The sequence below is a fragment of the Papio anubis genome, chromosome 8 (assembly GCF_008728515.1).
Source record: "Papio anubis isolate 15944 chromosome 8, Panubis1.0, whole genome shotgun sequence".
Lineage (NCBI taxonomy): Eukaryota > Metazoa > Chordata > Mammalia > Primates > Cercopithecidae > Papio > Papio anubis.
In genome coordinates, this window is record NC_044983.1 from 114,249,143 (window position 1) to 114,265,380 (window position 16,238).

The 16,238-nt window shown below is 37.6% G+C and overlaps 1 protein-coding gene across 1 annotated transcript in view; it reads right to left on the bottom strand.

Moving 5' to 3' along the window:
- Positions 1–16,238, bottom strand: part of TNFRSF11B (TNF receptor superfamily member 11b) — a 28,895-nt gene that overhangs the window by 8,981 nt on the left and 3,676 nt on the right. Inside the window, exon 2 of the mRNA XM_003903100.5 lies at positions 347–716. Coding sequence (XP_003903149.1) covers positions 347–716 — 370 coding nt within the window. The remainder of the gene's footprint in view (positions 1–346; positions 717–16,238) is intronic.

Sequence of the window (16,238 nt, forward strand, 5' to 3'; positions counted from 1 at the left end):
GAAGGTGTCCATGCTGAAGTGAAACACAGAGGTATAGATCAACTATCAGCAGTGCAACTCGAGTTGGTTTCTTCAACAAACAAACAAACAATCCATCACGCATCTCATGAGAGAACAATTTGCTGCATTTGAGATTTGTCACTAAATTGCCCTGTAGTGGCAAAGTATTCCTCTGAGCAATGGTCCTTTGGAAGCAGTCCAGACATATAGTACCTACCTGGCAGGTTCCATTACCTTTGCAATTTGCTATCCTAGAATGTCATCAGAAGAAAAGTGTTCTCCTAAACTGTCACAATTATCTGACTTTGCACGACCCTAATTAATTTTGCTGCACATTGACACGTACCAGCTTGCACCACTCCAAATCCAGGAGGGCAGCTCCTATGTTTCAAGCAGAACTCTATCTCAAGGTAGCGCCCTTCCTTGCATTCGCACACACGGTTGTGGGTGCGATTGCACTCCTGCTTGACGTACTGCAGCTCCTTGCACACGGGGCTGCAGTATAGACACTCATCACTGGTGTGCCAGCTGTCTGTGTAGTAGTGGTCAGGGCAAGGGGCACACACGGTCTTCCACTTCGCTGTACAGTGTTGTTTTAGGTAGGTACCAGGAGGACATTTGTCACATAACAGCTGATGAGAGGTTTCTTGATCATAATGAAGGTACTTTGGAGGAAATGTTTCCTGGGTGGTCCACTTAATGGAGATGTCCAGAAACTAGAAGGAGAAAGGAACGCAGTGGCATCTTAGCATGAAAATAGCATTGTTCTTATGTGCAATAGTATCATTTAACTCAAAAACTCCTGTATTACCTTAAGCCTAATGAGATTTACCACAAAGTAAGCTTAGAAGCCGTAATTTTTTGCTTCCAGGAGCTTAATCTCAAAGACCAGGAATGCAGATAGCAGTGCTATCTGCTGGATTTTACATATTAAGTAAAATCCAGGCTCAAAGACGACTGGAGTAGAAAGCCCATCAAAATAGAACTATAACACTTAGATGCACTGCTGAATTACCATGTGACCCGAAAGACACTGTCTTCTTGGGTTTCAGGATTATCTCTAGGTGAGTGAGTTGGATTAACTGGTTGTTCTCAGAACAGCTACACCAAAATCACCTGTTAAAAATGTAGATTCCTGGGATTCATATCCTTAAGTATTCTTATTCCACTGATGTGGGATTGGGCCTGGGGATTTAAAACACCTGCAGTGCTTCTGACGCCTGGGATGCATACTAAAAATTTATCTTTTCATTTATTCATTTGACAAATAATTACTGAGTCCTTCATATGTGCCGGGCTTTGTTCTGGGCACTTGGGATACAACTCTGAATAAAAGAGGCAAGAAATCCTGCCCTTATGGAGTTAATCCAATTAGAGGAGTAAAAATAATACATTATACTAAATTATGCAAGTATTGTTTTAAAAAAAAAAAAAAAGGAGAGAGAGTAGGTAAAGAAGCCTGGAAACATGGAGGGGAAAATAGGGAGATTAACATTTTCTAAGTAGGGTGTTCGTATTGGGGACTAAAGGATACCTCTTTCAGAAAGGATACCTCTTTCAATTTTCCTATTCTAAGACTTTTTGATTCCAAGAAAATACGGAAGAGTCGGTGATATGTGAAGGTACATGATTACAACAGTCATTCCTGTCATCATTCATGCAACAGATATATGTTGAATGCCTTCTAGGTGTCAAGCACCAGGAATATGCTGGTGAGTCAGATATGACCCCTGTTCCCATAAGCTTGCAATTCATGGAAAAGTTTCCTTGAATGTAAGGTTGATATTTTCTCTAAACATCATATTGATCAGCAGTCTTGACTCTCATAGGTGAATGACATCTAAAAAAATATTAAGCAAATTAAACAACCACATCTCTTCAGGTGTACTGGGATAAATTTCAGGGAGCAGGCAGGGTTCAGAAATTTCCATACATAATGGCAGGAAGAGGCCTGTGCAGTAGGGGAAAGAGGATTTCATGGACAAGGGTGCCACTCGGAAGGACAGTTTCAACTGGGTATTCTATCTTGTATTTTAGATCCCCAAAGGTCTTCCAGGGAGCACTGAAGTAGTTCTTCACACTAATTACAGGAATCACACGCTCAGAAGAAACTGTGTTATTTGTGTGTAGGGGGTGGTTTGTTTGTTTTTGGTACAGGGATCAACACTGACTATTTTCAGGCTTTGGGGAGGTGGTAAACCAAACAATAATTTTTTCCAAACTCTCTTTGCAGAATTCAGGAAATCTCACAGGAACCCCCTGACCTGGAAAAAGCATGCCAAGCTAGGGAAACAGCACACCCTTTTGAATTAGGGGTGGCAAAGATAAAGAATGGCCCTTTTCATAAGCATTTGAACATTTTAACTAAAGGAACTTCATTCACTTCTTAGGGAAACATGGCAAGTGTTTGGGCTGATTTGACCTAATATGAGTTGATAAACCAGAAGAGAAGAATGAAACATCCCATCCAGAGTCATTGACCTCTTCACAGAGACAATTTTCAAAGAGAGGGAGTGCTATAATGTAAGGAACTCCCAACCAACAATAAGCAAAATTCAGTGCAAGCTCAGAGGTGCTTCAGTGGTCTTTTCCGGACACTCCCTTGACCTGAGAGTTTCTAGTGAAAGCATCTTCTTGAATTTTCCTGGGGCTTTTAATTGTCTCAGGTGGAGTGGGTTGACACTAGGTTAAAGAAATGGACCAGTAGTGAGTGGCAGCTCTGGTTTGTTCTGAATCTTTCAGAAATAGATGGAACTTACTTCTTCATTCAATACACATTTATTGAGCATTCACTATGTACCAGGCATCATGGAGGGAACTTAGCGTGTGGCAAGAATAAAACACAAATGGCCCTTGCCTTCAAGTGCACAGTTGAGTGAGCATGCAGACAATAATAAGAAATAATTACGGCAAATAATTACAAATAATGATCAAAGTAATGCAGGAAAGCAAGATGACATGTCTGACTTTCTTGCTAGTTTGTCATTTGAATATATACTGGGACATCTTTCAGGGCTCCTATGATATAATTAATCCTATAATATATTGGAGAATTATATATGATATATAATTCAGGGCTCCTATTGTATAAGCAATTCTCAATATTATAAAATGAGATTTCCTGATTCAACTTGCAAAAACATGTGCAAGTAATGAGAAATACTATTTTCTCTTGCTGTTCACATTCAGTTTCCTGGAAAGCCACTTTTGAGAGTTGTGTTTGCTTTCAAGAGGCCTGGCATAGAGATCCGGAGGGATTCCTTTATCTTGAGTGCCACTGCTAAGTGAGTCACATCCTGGTAGGTAGGAGTCCTAAAGGTTTTCCCCAGCAGAACTTCTCACTGGTTTCCCTTTCACATTTCAACATGGTTCAGGTGTGCCCATTTGTTCATCAACACACGGACTCTCCTCCCTTGCCAAAAAATGAGAACAGGATGGGAAAACTCTACAGATGGTGCTTGTGATCTTCATTAGAAAAAGCCATATAAATACAGATATGACCAAGAACACTGATGCAATTTATATTTTTCTAGGTATTTGGACATGATATTGTTGGTTTCTAAAAACCATACTTCAGAAATGTGTTGCTCTTTCTTAAAGATACAGGGACGTTGAGGTGAAGGGAACCCACAGAGAAAATGAAAAAATAAGGTCAACTTAAGAATTAGAGAGTATGTTAATGAAGGTAATGTCTCCAAGGCTATCACGTGGAATAATCATACACAGTTTTAAAACTCGGAAAGCCTTGAGAAATTACAAACTTGTTTTCAGCAAGGTCAATTGGGCCTCTGTGTTTTTGTTGAAGACTTTTCCACTTTGGTAAAAAGACAGGCTCTGTGTGGCCAAAATTGGATGTTTAGGTCTCAATCTTTGGTTAGCCCCAATTCCCACACAGAATTTCTGGACTCAGTTACTGGACAGAGGATGGGCAAGATTAATGGAGCTCTTCATCTCAGTCCTTTCTCTCGGTTTCTTCTGCTTATTTCCTGGAAAAGCAATGAAAAAGATGCCACAGGACAGATCACCTTAACATTGGATACAGCCCCTTTGCCACTTGATAATATTTAAAACCTAATAAGACCTTAAAAATTCATTTCTGTGTAAAATGCAGACCCCTGGTGACCATCTGCCCAAGCTGGGACACATGCATAGGAGTGTCTGCTGAAGCGTGAGGTGCTGTCTATAGAAGCTACTCCGAGATGGCGCCACTGCACTCCAGCCTGGCGACAGAGCGAGACTCTGTCTCAAAACCAGAACAAAACAAAACAAAAAGCTACTCTATTTTTTGTGTGTTTCATGCTTGACTTTTAAAAAAGAAATGATTTTTTTTCTGTGTTCTTTCTTTCATCCTCCTCCCATTCCCTGGCTACCCATCCTTTGGTATAGACCACTTATGCTTGAAGAGAACCTGAAAGTCTTCTAATCTAGTGCTTCTCATCAGTCCAGAATTTCTTCCTGAAGCCTCCATTCCTTTTTTTGAAAGGACAGTTAAGGTTCCATCTCAGCTAGCTTTGTCCCTCTCCTTGCCTTCCATTTTTAGTGTTGAGCAATGTTAAAGAATTTTCCATTTTAAGCTTAAGCATCTTTTCTCACATATCAAATGCTAGCAGACGATGGTAGTGGGTGAAGATGGTGGGTGAATTGAATTAGCTGTTCTCTAATGCCTTTTCTAGCTCTATCATTGTATTATCCTTTGGTTTCATAGTTTAATTACCCAGTAAACTTGGAAAAAAATGTGTTGCTCTAATCCCCTTCATACTTCGTGTTCCACCTTGTTTTATTTGTGAAACCCCTCTTCATAGCAGAACTCTTTACCAATCTCCCCTTCTCAGATTCCCCCATGCCTTCCATTCCCCCTGTAAAATCACCAGATTTCCCAGCTTATCAGTTGTGCCTTTCCTGTAGCAAGCCAGCTCATGTTTGATCCTACCAGTGGAGTTGTATGCTTAACAAAAGTCAGTTCTGAATCTGTTTATGCTAGTTGTAACTATAATTAGGAAATTCAATTAAATTTTATGTAAACCAACAAACATGAATGTGAAAAACATTTTTCTATGAAAAGTAAATGGAATGCTTTGGAATGACTTGAGAAAAATGAAGCCTTTCCCTTACCCTCAAAATAAAACACACAAAAAACAACCTACTGCAGAATTTGGAATAGGTGAGATAACTGTTAAGACAGGGAAAACACCTAGAAGGATCATTTAATCGATTAGTTTCATAAATAGCTTTAAGTTCCAAAGCTGAATGAATGGGTAATACTTACATAAGGGGGTTTTGTAAGAAAGGCAGCATGAGACTTAGCAAACACCATCTCTAAGAAGGAGGTTAGTTGTATCTCAAAATACAGAGGAATGAATGTTTATTTAAATGTTTTAAGTCAAAATAAAATATTTAAGATGTATGATGGGCCCCGGTGTGTGATGTTCCCCTTCCCGAGTCCAAGTGATCTCATTGTTCAGTTCCCACCTATGAGTGAGAACATGCGGTGTTTGGTTTTCTGTTCTTGTGATAGTTTGCTAAGAATGATGGATTCCAGCTGCATCCATGTCCCTACAAAGGACACAAACTCATCCTTTTTTATGGCTGCATAGTATTCCATGGTGTATATGTGCCACATTTTCTTAATCCAGTCTGTCACTGATGGACATTTGGGTTGATTCCAAGTCATCATGGGGAGGGGGGAGGGGGGAGGGATTGCATTGGGAGTTATACCTGATGTAAATGACGAGTTGATGGGTGCAGCACACCAACATGGCACAAGTATACATATGTAACAAACCTGCACGTTATGCACATGTACCCTACAACTTACAGTATAATAATAAATAAATTAAAAAAAAATAAAAAAAATAAATGAATGAAAACAGAAAAAAAAAAAAAAGATGTATGTATATAATTTTTATTAAATGCTCTGATTTTGCAATTAATCATATTTAAGAAGTAGGAAAGTATCATAATGGTATGTGCAAGAAGAAAAAAATAAGTATTTTGAACATGGAATTTTATTTTGTCTATATCAATTTTATTTTATTTTTATTGAGATGGAGTCTCGCTATGTTGCCCAGACTGGTCTTGAACTCCTGGGCTCAAGCAATCTGCCTGCTTCAGCCTTCCAAAGTGCTGAGATTATAGGTGTGAGCCACCATGCCTGGCCTGTTTTGTCTGTTTCATTCAAGCATACATGTATTAAAGCAACTCTGTGTCAGACAGTGGAAGAATAAACAATGTATATAATATTTTGGTTTGTACCTACTTAGAATGTTTAATCATTGTTGTTATTAAGTCTTCACCAACTATAAAAATGAGTCAAGGTAATTAACTTGCTTCACATCATAGTAATTAGTGCAGGCAGAATTCAAACTTAGAGCATGTGTCATATAAAATGAATTTTTTGGTCAAATCCTTTAACATTTACCAAATGCTTTCCCTTACACTATTCCCTTCATACATAGTCCAAAAGTAAGCCCTAAAGTGCTTAGTTTTCATTCAGTCTCAAGGGCATAGAGTTAGAAGATTACCAATGTTAGGACATCAATCACAACCTTCCTGAAGTCCAGATAAACTGACCTTGACTTTTCTTTGTGCTAAGACTAGCTCTTGTCCAAAGCTACTGAGTTGAAAATTTCTCAGATCACAATTGATTTGACTAGAGAATTCTACTGGTGTATGCGTCTTCCTAAAAAAACAAAAGAATACACTTGGTCCAGCAAGTTTATTTTTGTATTATGCAGTGTAGCCAATCCCATACTACTGGGCTTGCTCTCTGTATGCAGAACCATGAGTGACACAGTGGGTTTCCATTTAGGGAAATTCATTAAAAGAAGCCCACACAAAGTCTGAAATAACCAGTTGGTTTGGGAGTTCCTTTTGTGATCCCTCGTCATGATCTTTGCCACAAAGAACTATTTGAGGACTACCCAGAGTTAGCTAAACTTCTGGTCAGTTTGAAAACCATGTCAGTTTACAGTTCATCTTAACCAAGAAAGGAAACATCCAGGATATATACTATGGTGAATTTACTAAAGATCTCTTGTAGTATAAGTCATGAAAGTTATCAAAAACCATCTTCCTGTGAATGTCAGTTTATTTGATTTTTTATAGTCTTATATTACAACTCCTCTCCCCTTTTCCTCCATTCCTCAAATAATTAATTTATTCATTCAACAAACACTTATTGAAACAATTGCTATATTCTGAGAATATGGCTAAGTGGAGTTGAATAAGTTAATGTTAGCATGCATCCAAAAGCCCATTCTGATGTAAAATACAAATCACTGCAAAACAATTGGAGGGATAAAAGGGGAGAAAGAAGAGCAAGAAAAGACTCAATAGAGAAAGAGGTTGGAAACTGTAAGGGGTACTGGTAATGGAGAAGGAGAGGAAGGAATAGGTATGACATGTTGCCTGGTCACATTGGGAGGGGGTGGTGCTAAGAAGCAATTGAAGAGCACATCCATGAATTCTAGCCAGTAGGTATGTGGTGTTGCCATTAATTACTGGCAGCAGGAAGAGCCAACAATTATGGAGAAAGAGAATGAATTTGATTTGGAACATCTTATCTGCCTTCTATAGGAGACTCAAGTGATGATGTCTGGTAGACAATTAGAAGTATGTATTGGGAACTCAGGACAGAAAAGCAGCTGAAGACACAGCTTTCATGGTTATGAGCACATAAATTGCTCTAGAAGCAGAGAGACTGGAGTGACATTACCCAAGGAAATTGTGTACAAGCCAAAAAGGACAAAAGTGTTAACCCTTGAGACTTACAAACATTTGGTGAGGTAGGATGAAAAAGGGAAGGATTAAAAAAAAAGCACAGAGAATTTTAAAAAGGGTGCTAAATCTATATACACTATGGAATACTATGCAGCCATAAAAAAGGATAAGTTCATGTCCTTTGCAGGGACATGGATGAAGCTGGAAACCATCATTTTCAGCAAACTATCACAAGGACAGAAAACCAAACACCGCATGTTCTTACTCACAGGTGGGAATTAAACAATGAGATCACTTGGACACAGGGCGGGAAACATCACACACCAGGGCCTGTTGGGGGCTGGGGGGCTGGGGGAGGGATAGCATTAGGAGAAATACCTAATGTAAATGAGTTGATGGGTGCAGCAAATCAACATGGCACATGTATACCTATGTAAAAAACCTGCATGTTGTACACATGCACCCTAGATCTTAAAGTATTAAAGAAAAAAAGAAGGTGCTAAGTGGGTAAGTTCTGAAAAAGTGCACAGCTTGGTTATTTGATCAATCAATTAACAAAAGCACTTTCAGCTGGGAAACCTGCATTTAGAATCTGCATACCATAATTCCAAATTGAGCTCCACCACTACTTAGTAACTATGATCTCACCTCTACAATAAAAATAAGCCTTATTTTTACCTACCTCAGTACAATTGTTATATTTTAAATCAACGAAGGGACACAAACTTGGTAAGAAATATGGGTCAGACTATCATGAGACATTATTACACATACTAATTACACAGGAGGTAGGAAGTAGAAGACATTTCAAATCAGACTCATTTCTGGAGACATTTTGAAGATTCTCGTTCTGTATGAAGTAATACACCTAAATTGTGCCATAAGTTCATTATCTACCCTGTTCTTGTCTCCAGAAAAAAAGCACCTTGGATTTGTTGATAAAATTAGTTTCAGTATCTTCCCAATTGGCATCATTTTCTTGGTGTAAAACAAATGATTCAAGGCAGTTCCATGACTTTGTTTAGAAAACTCAGCTAGAAAATAATTTGTCTCCGTATTTCTTAAATGCTTAGCATGGTGTCTTACAAATGGCAAGTATTCAATATATCTAACTTTTTTCAAATCAATAGACATATTGATTATCTACTATGTGTCATTAGGATCATTGGAATTCTATAGATGCCAATAAATATTCACCATGTAAAGGATACATTCGCAAGGACAAGCACAAAGCCTGCAATTTTCTCATCTGTAAAATGATAGTGATGACCAAAAGTGCCTAAAGGAAGAGATTTTTTAAAAGCATCTTTCATCTCACATGGTGTTTTGTATGTACTGTTCCATTTGTTCTTAACTTCCATTTTAAAGGTAAATGTGTGAAAAGAGCAGACAACTCATGGGAGAGGTTTATCTACTACTGCCAGTTCCCCACCTGAGAGTCTACCACTGCCTAATAGTTTTCACAATAGCCAGTTGTTTGGCCAAGGATTATGTCTCTAGGTAAGGCAGGAAGGGCAAATGAATTAAATCTGTTCATCTATACAGACCTGATTTGCTTCCAACTGCTTTCGTAAGTGAACAGGGGAAAAGAAACACAAACAATTATGATTTATTAGATGAGTCACTGGGCCAGATTCCACACAATTTTGCTTCCCTTGAGGCTGAAGAACTGTCTTCAGGTAAAATTTAACTTTCAGTGTAATTTTTGTTCCCTTCAGAAGTCTCCTTTAGTTGTCTGAAGGCTTTTAAATTAATTAGCAATACCTTGTTTGTGTTTGGAATCAATCATAATTGTTAGGTTGAATTTGCTTATGATTTTTTTTTGCTTCTTCAGGGGAATGTTATAGACAATATTTAACAGATTAACAAATGAAGGCAAACAAACAAACAAAAAACAACAACAAAAAATCTGAGAAAAGAGAACTTGTAATGCAGGGATATGCTTAAAACTTTCCCAAGAAGATATACAGAAATCGCACATATTTTATCTCATAGATCTTAATATTTCTTCGTTTGGGCTTCTGTTAATCATCAGATTTGAGAATTGGCCTCAAGTTTGTAAAGCCAATTCAACAGCAGGGATGGCCAAATTTTTCATTGTAATTATCTCATTCAGGCCCACCTGACAAGCACAAGGGTAGCACCACTACCTCGGGGTCTTCCAGCTACAATCCCTGGCATTCTGGCTCAGAACTGGAAAAATATTTTTATATGTTGATATTTTTGAGCATCAATTTTTAAGTTCCATTTTATTTCTACAGTTGCTTTTCTTTGAAGATAATGCATTGCTCACATTACCTTATGAATCCCTTTTGGTTTTTAATGACCTATATTAAAGCCCAATCAATATATGACAATGGACAGCTGGTGAAAATTAGATACGAAAAGCCATGTGATGATGAAATAGAATAGAAACTAGAAGAAGAGATGGACTAAAACAGAATCCAAGCTAAACCTGCAGATATTGACTGCATGTCTATGATGAGCAAAACATCATATTGGAAGCCCTGGGTGATACGGCAAATATTAATAACTTAGTATACTATATTATTGTGTAGTGGGCTCTATACTCAGCCCTTTCTTCACATACTATTACCATCCATCCCCTGCAACAATCTCTAATGAGATATGATTATCCCCATTTTACATATAAAGAAACCGAATCTCAAAGAAGTTGAGTGACTTTTCAAAGGTGTCAGAATTAGCACACATTCAAGCTGGGATTTAAGTCCTATCCTGTCTGAATCTAAGCCTTTAACAACTGACTTTTCCCTCTGGGAACTTGCAGTTATGAAGAAGACAGACATATAAATGACCAACTACAACACAAAATTCAATGTGATTTACTATCTATCCATCTACCTACCTACCTACCTATTTGACCATTCATCCATCCATCCACCCATCCACCTATTCATCCATCCACCTATCTACTCATGCTGGTGAATAAATGCTTCTCCCTTCTTCTCTTGTCCTAAAATACAGTACTTTACACAACCTCTCTGGAAGACAGTCCTATGAGATTGAGTAATCAGTTGCAATTTATACTAAGCAATAGCTTCTCAGTAATTTGCTCCTTTGTTCTCTTCCTTTTCTACATTACTCATCATACACTTTCTCCTGCTTCCCCAGGGCTGCACTTTCTAAAAGGTACTCAAAGTTTTTGTTTTACATTCTGTTACCTAGGGAATCTGGGCTTAGACTCATGTCCACTAAGGCTAGGGCGCTTAATTGCTACAGAAAAGAAATATGGTAAACACCTGAAGCTTGAAGAAGGAGCTGAAAAAAGGATGAGAAATATACTAAAATCACTTCACCCAAGGATTTGACCCTCATGAACCCCATCCTGGGCATTCTTAACCCCTGTGGAAAACTCTGAGTTCAGGGTATCCACAGAGGGTTTCCTCTAATTAATGGGTATTTTTTACTGGACTCAGCTAATATATATACACTAGTATAGAGCAGAAAAATTTCTCAGCTGGGTAACATTAGGGAAAGTTACGTAACTTCTCTGAACCTCAATTTCCTTATCTTTGAGACAGAGATACTAATCTCTGCATCATAGGCTTTTTGTGAAAATTAAGTGAAATATGGTATATAAGGTCCAAATACAGTACCTATTCTAAAAATGATTAGCGTCTTTCTATTTTATGGCTTCCTCCTTTTGGCCTGGCTTAAATGGGTAGAAGTTGTAGATGAAGATAACTGAACTTCTACAAAGGGTCAACTGGAAGCAAGGAAAAACAGGATCCCTGTTTGCTTACTGTCACATAATAGGGTGTTTGATTTGGAGTGTATTGTTAAGTATCTGTTGACCTTCCCACTTTGCAGCCCAGCTAACCCTTTATGTAATCTAAATTTTGAAGTTTTGAATTTTCAGCAGCAGAAGGCAAAAGAGATCCTTCTTCATGAATCCTTCTAACAATAGCTTTGATGAAGAAGGGGTTGGAGAATCTAAAATCACAGATTTAGTCTTTTGGGGTTTGTAAATGTTCTTTGCAGTTGCTTACCCTCAATGATCACATACAACTGGGATTTGGCTACTGAATAAGTCAAGGATGGTTGGGTCTTATGTCAGGCCAATAAACAACTTCAAGCATCTCACTGGCTTAAAAACAACAAAAGTTTATTTCTCAGACATAATAAAGTCCCTAGTTGGTCTACTGAAGACTCTTAACATTGTCTTCTGTCCAGGACCTAGGATGATATAACAACCAACACCTGAAATATTGCTGATTTGCTGTCAAGGAGGAAAAGGGAAAAAACAAAAAACTTTGGGAGGGCTGTATACATCAACTATTAAGTGCTCTAATTTGGAAGTGACTTATATCATTTTAACTCATGAATTACTGGCCAGAACTATTCACGTTCTCCCCGACCCCATCCTTATCAGGAAACTAGGATACACAATCCCACCAAGCTTCTGGAAGGCAGAAGAACTGGGAACAACTGGCAAAGAGCACTAACAAGTACACCATCCTCATAAACATTGCTCATACTTTCTATTGGCATTTATTTTAGCACAATCTAGTTGGGTTTTTTGGGTTTTTTTTTTGTTTTTTTTTTTGTTTTTTTTTTTTTTTTACATTTTTACTGGATATTAAAAGAAGAGACAGGAAACAGAGCGTGGGTGCAGAGGTTTCTGTCCATCAGCCTGGTGTATTATTCAAGTGTAGTTGTTAATGGTCATGCCAACATACCCATTATCATGCTTATTCTGCCTGAAGGTTTGACATTTATTCCAAAGAATGGTGTGCAGTTGTCAAGTACTTCCTTGTGAATACAAATTCAAAGAAAATTCCACTCAGTGCATCCAAGGAGACTGCAAGTGACCATAATTACATCTCTTCAGTAAGTCCTGAGGGGATGTCTTGAACCTGCTTTTAACTAAATGGGATATGAAAAATACTCACATTCATAACTTCTATGCATACTGGCTAAAGACAAGAAGAATGTGTCTCAGAATGAGAAGATATTTTTTGGCTTAAAAGAATAATTTGTGACTCTAAAATATATAAGTAATACTACCTAACAGTAGGTGACATTTCAAAAGCTGCTTCATCTTGTAGTCTCACTGATTTAAATAGGATTTCTTATACATGAACCAATGGGGCAGAATAAACTTTGACAAAGGCAACAAAATAGAATATTTTAAAACACTCCTATAATGTTTTTTATAGACAAGTCTGTTTGATATTTGCATGTTTTGAGCAGGAAATAATGCACAATCGTGTGTGTGTGTGTGTTCAGATGGCAAAATCTTTACATCAGACCTTCCACATATCACCTATTCTAAAACCTCTATTTTAGCGATGCTGGAAGTAAGACCCATAGAAGTGGTGTCACCCATTAGAGTTCAGAGACTAAATAGAACTGAGAACTTTGGAACCTGGCTTTCCAAATTTAATTGGAATATGAAAAATGCACACATTCATAACTTCTATGCATGTTGGCTAAAAGACAAGAAGAATGTGTCTCAGAATGAGAAACTCTTGCCTCTCACCACTGCCACTGCAAAAGTATTGTCACCATGACCCACAACTGAATTGTTAAATTACATTCTTTGGTGATGGTGGTGGTGGTGAAATTGATGCAAATTGATGGTGAGGAGAATTTTTTAAGGAATAGAGTGCTGATATTCATATTTCTAAGAATAAAAGAAATCATTTTTTGGAACAAGAAAGTAGTATTACATGGCAAGAGAACTGAGGTTTCTGGATCAAAGACCAGAGAAGAAAATTGGATTTACTAAAGGCAGCCACAAAGTTTAGATGAGTCACTGTCTTGTCTTGAATCTAAATTCGTCTTGACACCTATTTTCCTATTTTATTGGTGATTATTGAAGAGGCTGTTATAGAAAAGGTCCAGTCTGAATTGGAGTACAAATCTTAAAGCTATTCATTTTATTTTTAAAGAAAATGGCTTCAAGGAAATTAAATATTTTAATAGGTATTAAGACTATAAATCTAGAGAGGTGAATTTTTTTTAAAATCACAACAATAAAGTGGTAAATCAAAGTCATTATCAGCACATTACTTTTTTTGGAAGGGCTTTAGGAATTACATTTCATTTCCTCTTGCATCCTCTATCCAGTTATGGTCTGGCTGACTCAGGTGCTTCTGAGAAATTGGGGTGAAAAACTACTCAAGCACCTCGGAAATTATGTCAACTTGTAGCTGGAAAGAACCATTTTAGTGGGTCTAGAGACTGTTCTAGCCTCGGATCATTCATTTAGAGAGGCCAGGTAAATGTGAGAGAGAGTGGGTACCACTCAGTTTCTTACCTAATGTGTTGTAACACTATTCTTATCCCTTACAACTGTCTAAAATGATTCTTTTTTTAGACTTTCTATGCTAGTTACCCCAAAATATTCTGTGGTAGTGAGTTCCAAAAACTAATTACATGTCACATAAAAACACCGTCCTTGTATCTATTTCAAGTTGGCCATACCTCACTCTTTCTTCTCGCGTAGATAGTTTACGGATGTTCCTAGGATTTCCGATTCACTAGTTCCTGCTATTGTGGGTTGCTAAGTTTTATTTTGATTCTTGTTTTCTTTTCTAAACATGGCTGCTACTGGTGTTCATATTTGCATTTTGTTTACCAGGCTATCGATATCAGAATTGTGCTCTGGGGGCAGCTTCACACTCTTCTGTCTTGGCATGTGAAGTCATCCTTCTCTAGGGCTCCAAAAGTCTTCTCTAGGCTGATGAGACACATTTTTTTTTTTATCTCCAGCCCAGCCTTCTCCTGCACTCTGAAATATTTTATGTCTAAATGCCTACTTGACATCTCTACTGAGACATGTTACAAACATATAAAATTTATCAAACCAAAAATGAACAGTTGATGTCCAAACTCACCATCATTTGTTCTCCACTCAGTAGCTGTGTATACTTGTATTCTCTATTCAGTAGATAGCACACAGTCCCAGCTGGATGGGAAGGCCAGAAAACCAGTCCTGCCAGGCTTAGATTGCACTCCAAATATCAATATATGAATCTGGTTCATTTTTGTTACTTAAGAATGGGCTTTCGTGAAGGTATTGATATGAACCTTTACAGTAGGAATGTACAAATGTATTTAAAATATTGGTCAGGTGGGTAGGATGTTATGTGTATCTTTTCAAAGAGATCAAAGTTAACATTAGAAGTGAACTATCTGGCAGTAAGCTAAATTCTGTTAGAACATCCATGGAACTTGCTAGTAGATTATCCAACACCCTAGCAGATCTCTTTATAGCTCCTTTGACTCAGGAAACACACCTTAGTGTCATGCACTATGGAGACCCTGGGGCTACAAATGAACAAGATGAAAATCTGTGCTTGCAAAGAGCTCATACTTTGCCACAGAGGTGGTGCTATCCCTTAGGAGAAGTTCTAGGAATCTGTGGGGGCATTTCTCTGGTCATAATGACTGTATGCTGCTGGACATCCTGAACAATGAAGAATAATCCCACATCCCACACACGTTCATGTCCTATTGACCACTGATACAAGTAATCTAAATTAAAAAACCTATTTATTAGTATCTGAGTCTAGACCAGAACTCCATTTTATATACACACGAAGTGTTTTTTGCATGATTGTTATCCATAATTTTTCAGGAATTTAACAAGATAAAATGTGATAGAAGATTATTAAAACTTGTTCTGTTTAAAACTCTAGCAACATTTGTTCACCATTTCAGAAAATCACAGTACCAAAGCCAATGCTGACCATGTTTTTGAGTCACCAATATTACACATGTTCCCCAGTCTTTATTCCTAGTGATGTGTTCATGGCAATTTTACAAAAAGATGCACATCACTACTTCTTTATGTCTTCTAGTGAAGCCTATTTTATTATAAATTACTTTCCTTTTATTACTCTTTATAGTATAGTTATGCCAGTATATTGATTTTTAAAAATTATATGTGCAGGTAAAATATATGCACTCTGAATTTCATTTCAGGAGAGCAAGGAGGTTGTTACAAAGGATTTATTGTAAAAGTGCATGGAAGAAATCTGATATAATTGAGAACTACTGTCCTACAGGGTAAACCACACAAATATCCTGATAATTTTGGCATCTCCGCTCCATTGTAGCAACAGAAGGAGCAGCTAGGCATCATCAGTCAAGGCTTTCATGCAAACATAAATTTTTGTAAGATTACTGTTTCCCTTCAAAATATTCCCCAGTCTTTTTTTTTTTTTTTTTTTTCTTTTTTGGCTGCAAAGGAGAAACTCAAACTAAAGGAAATGTTGTTGGTTAATGAGATGCTAGAGAAAATAATACTTTTCACAAAAAGCTTTCACATAAAGGGAACATGCCAGCAGGGGGCTGAGGGTTGCCAAGAGCAAAACCCAGCAGGCAAGTTAGTGGCTAGGAGAGCAAAAATACCTGAGTGTGTGTTTAGTTCCCTTTGATCAACACTGCCATAGCTGTCCTTCTAGAACTAACCAGATAAACCATCTGGTGCAGAACCCTTACTTCCCTGATCAATGGAATTTGACAGCTGTAGTTTCAGCTTAAGAAGT